The sequence below is a fragment of the Echinops telfairi genome, unplaced genomic scaffold (assembly GCF_000313985.2).
Source record: "Echinops telfairi isolate 266 unplaced genomic scaffold, ASM31398v2 ScPeMD7_7458;HRSCAF=8496, whole genome shotgun sequence".
Classification (NCBI taxonomy): Eukaryota; Metazoa; Chordata; class Mammalia; order Afrosoricida; family Tenrecidae; genus Echinops; species Echinops telfairi.
The window spans coordinates 29,502,735-29,507,052 of record NW_022111358.1 but is presented as its reverse complement, the minus strand read 5'-3'; the positions used below and the strand labels follow the sequence as shown (position 1 = coordinate 29,507,052).

The 4,318-nt window shown below is 57.7% G+C and overlaps 1 protein-coding gene across 1 annotated transcript in view; it reads right to left on the bottom strand.

Moving 5' to 3' along the window:
• ODAD4 (outer dynein arm docking complex subunit 4) overlaps positions 1 to 4,318 on the bottom strand; it is a 25,236-nt gene that overhangs the window by 9,999 nt on the left and 10,919 nt on the right. The window contains exon 8 of the mRNA XM_045299770.1: positions 452 to 538. Within this exon, the coding sequence (XP_045155705.1) occupies positions 452 to 538 (87 nt within the window). The remainder of the gene's footprint in view (positions 1 to 451; positions 539 to 4,318) is intronic.

Sequence of the window (4,318 nt, the reverse complement as noted above, 5' to 3'; positions counted from 1 at the left end):
TGTGTGTGTGTGTGTGTGTGTGTGTGTGTGTGTGTGTGTGTGTGTGTGTAAGGATGCTCACCTCTGTGTAAGAGAAACAAACAAAAGGACAATGAAATCACGGTCTCCCGTGCGGGGCGGAGGGGCTGTAGCAGACGGGTGGGAAGGCACAACCAGCCCCCAGGGCCCCTCGCTTTTTGGAGAATCCAGCCCTGGCTCCAACCCAGACCTAGAAGGTCCGAATTTCCAGGAAAGAGGTCCAGTCAAGCCCTATGGGTACCTGCCCCTGCCTCCCTTCCCCATGCTCCACCCCCCCACCCCCCCCTGCATCACTGGGAAGTGGACAGAAGGCTGGTTTGATTGGAAGAAGGAATGTAAGGCTGAGCTTCAAGTGACTTGCCCAGGGTGGGTGATGAGGGAGACTCGCTGGCTGGGAGCCCATGGGGAAGTTGCCTAGGGGTGGGTTACTCACGTGTCAATGGCTTGCTGGAATTTCCCGACTCTGGCAAAAACCCTACCAATGTTGTCCAGGGCCCTGGATTTGGCATCAGGAAGATCACTGTGGGGAAGCAGCACATTAGGGTTCCCACTAGGAAGCAACTGCCCCAGAACCATGGGGAGGGGACAGGGGAGGAGACCAGGGCACAGGCTGTGGGGCCAGGTGGAGGGATGGTTGCTCATGCCCTGGGGGTGGGCATGGGAATTACGAGGGACCTTCCCAGAAGCAGGAGCTCTGGTGGTGATCAAAAAAGCCCCTGGGGGCGCCAGCAGATAAGTGTTGGCTGCTAACCACAAGGCTGGCAGTTCAAGTCTATCAGCCACTCTGTGGGAGACCACTGAGGCTGTCTGCTCCCACAAAGAGCGCCCCAGGAACCGATACAGGGTCGCTATGCCTCAGGACCGACGCCATGGTAGTGGGTTTCCAGCTTTCTATAGGGGATCAAAGAGACAACAGGAACTGGAATGAGAAGGCCGGCCTGTCCTCTGCCACCGATCCCTCCCTCAAAGACCCGAACAGAGGTGTTGTGGCTGTTCCAATGGCCAAGCGGGAGCAGCCGCAGAGTCCGCATGAACAGTGGGGAGATACTTCTGGGCGCAGCTATTCAAAGAACTAGGCCCGTTCAAGGCATATTCTGTTTGTCAAAATGAACAAAAGTAAAAGGAATTGCCTCTTTTTAAAACCCGATGCCTGTGGACCCATGGCCATTGAGTTGGTGCCACCTTGGCGTCACCTGCACACATAGGCATCCGTGCCTGTGCTAGGGGGCTTCCCAAGGTCATGGGGAAAACTCCTTTAGTCACGAAAGACTACTTCCACAAACTTCCTGAAGCCCGTGTGTGCATGTGTATAGGTGGGTGTGTTACGTATAGGTGTGTGTGTGTGGTATGCATGCTAAAAAGGGGCAGATGAGTATATCTAACAGTGGCCTCAGGAAGTGAGGGAGTGGCCTGTGGGGCAGGGGGGTAAGGCTCTGAGCACCATACCTCTACTCCTGTGCACCACCGAGAACTTGGGTCAAATAAACACCATTAGCATCTGCACCACAGCACGATGTGTACCCCACCCCCTCCCCATCATGCCTCTCTGCTAAGGGTCCCCTCTGCCCAGCAGGCTAAAGCCCCTGTTCTCTCGAAAGTCCCTAGATCTCAGCAGGGCTCCCCTCTGCCTCTCTCCTAGGACCCTCAGCCACACTTGGCAGCCTCCCACCCCCACTCCCACCCTTGCCCGCGCGCGTGCGCGCGCGCACACACACACACACACACACACACACACACACACACACACACTACAAAGTGGATGCTCAGATGGGGTGTGATGAACCAAGGGGGCAGATTAACCTGTACCCAGTTTACAGTACGTGGTAGGAATCCCTAACAGTCACAAGCACGCACGCACGCAAATCATGGACAGGGAGTTCAGAGAAATGACGGGTGGGGTGGGGTGGAGTGTGTGTGTGTGTGGATGGGTGGGGGGCTTGAAGAAGGCGACTTCCACACATTGGGATTTGAGCTGTGCCCTGAAGGCTTTGTGGTGGGTGGGGTGGCCAGCCCTGTCAGGCCAGGTGCGAGGCTGGACACAGAAGAGTGTGGCGTGAGGAGGCTGCAGGGCCCAGCAGACTGGTGCTAGGTTGGAACGATAGCGTGATGCCAGCCTGACTGTTAGAGAGGCACCTCCTGTGGATGTATACTGCACTTAGCAAGTCCCCTGCCACCCCCAACCCGTTCATCATGTGGCCCTTCCCGACCAGAGATAGCAGACCAGGGGGGACAGTGGCCCGGTTCTGTAGGAGGCTGTGGAGACAGGGCCCAGGGACTTCACTGCTGCATCCCCCTGCGGGGGGCAGGGAAGGCCTTGCGAAGGGCAGCGCAGTAAAGGCACTGCCTGGTGGGGACCGGCAGCAGCAGTGGCAGAGCCCTGAGGCCAGTCATGACACTTAGCTCTGGACTTGAGGGTCGAGGCACCCAGGGGCCCTCAGGAAAGCTGGGCCAGGAGAGGCCCAGAAGTCCGTCAGGAAGGGCAGCCTGGCTGAGCAGACTGGGCTTTACAAATGTCCACTGGATCTGTCGCTCCAGAAGGGCTGCAGGGGACCCAGATCCCAGTGACAGGCTCAAAGAGGAGGAAGAGGGTCTGACTGAGGAGGGACTGGCCAGGGGGTGGGGGTGGGGTGAGGAGAGGTCTGAGAAGCCTAGTTTGGGGGCAGTGTCACCCCAGGATGGGGAAACCCCAGAGCAAGAGTTGTGGGAGAGAGAAGAGATACTATGCTTGGAGGTGGGAATTTAGAGTATACCTGTGGGGTATCTAGGGAGGAACCCTGCTGGTGTAATGGTTACACATTGGGCTGCTAACCGCAAGGTCAGTGGTTCGAAACCACCAGCCCCTCTTGGGGAGAGAGACAGGGTTTTTCTACTCCCAAAAAGAATTACAGTCTTGGAAACCCACCAGGGCAGTTCCAGCCTGTCCTGTGGGGCCACTGTGAGTTGGCGTGGCCTTGAAGGCAGTGAGCTTGGCGGTCCACTGAGTGGACAGGCCGCGTATCTCATTTAATCCTCACAGTCACGTGGGCTGGTGTCCTGAAGGACACTCATGTGAGCCCAGTGCAGTGACTTACTTGACCTGAGGCTCCCCTGGCCCTGGCCTTTGTCCTGATGACAGGGTGGGGCTATACACAGTGAAGCCCAATCAGGGGATAGCGAGCTCATGAACATTGTAAACGAGATGCACGGCCCCACGCAGCGAAGGCACTGGGAGGCCCCACGGAGAGGACTGGTTCCATTTGCTAGCAGAGAGGCAGACAGGGAAATCCTGACCATCAAGACGAAGAGGCAGGGGCAGAGCACATGCTTTGGATCTGAGGCCCACAAGCTGGGGACCCTTTAGACCCAGGAGAGGTCGGAAGGTGGTGGCACTGGAGATGGCAAGAGTCGGGGAGAAGCAGTGGCAGAGAAATGGTGGCAGCATGGGCTTCCTGGCCCCACAGGAAACTTGCTGGCAGTGTGGGGTGCCTCTGGCCATTGATTGGCAGAGCTGAAAAGTTTTGTAACACCTGCAGGACAGAGATGGAGAGGCCAAGGGCCAGAGAGAGGCATGCCTATGAGGAAGGCTGAGAAGAATCCGTCCAGACAGAAGAACTGTGTCCTGAGTCGTTACGGATCCTGAATTTGTAAGCTGCTACTTCCCTGACACACTTCCTCACTAAGTGTCCAGTCTGAGTGTTCTATAGACAGACCCGCCCAGCAGAGAGGAAGCGCATGCCATGGGAGGAATGGAGGAGTCTGGGAAAACGGGCAGGTATAACTGACTTCCACCTCAGAAGACTCAGCCTTGGGTACTGGGTGGATGCTAAAATGACGAAGCCAGAGGCCAGCCATCTCTGCCTTCATCAACGGCATCAAGCCCGCGGCTGGGAAGCATAAGCCAGAAATCAGCGATGGGTCTATCTCCCTCTTGGATGGCCAGCCGGCCATACCCTCCGGTGGGAAGGAGCAGGACATGGGCAAGTGGCAGGGGAGGGCAAGAGGCAGGGGTGTGCAGGAAACGCAGGTGGATCCCACTGAGAACTCAAAGGGGCAGCCGGGCAGATGGGGTTCCAGAAGGCTTTGCGGGCCAGAAGAGGAGGTGGCTTTGCTCCTGCGGGCAGAGGGGCTGGGCCCTTGTCAGCAGGGCGTGTGGGGCAGCGAGAGCAGCAGGGCTGGGCTGTGGCAAGCCACCAAACAGCTGGCTTCCACGGTGACCCGTGGAGACCCCACGTCAGCCAGAGCTCACGGCGGACTTTCCAGGAGGTTGCCAGGCCTTCCTTCCAAGGCCCCATGGAGTGTACACACACACACACACACACAC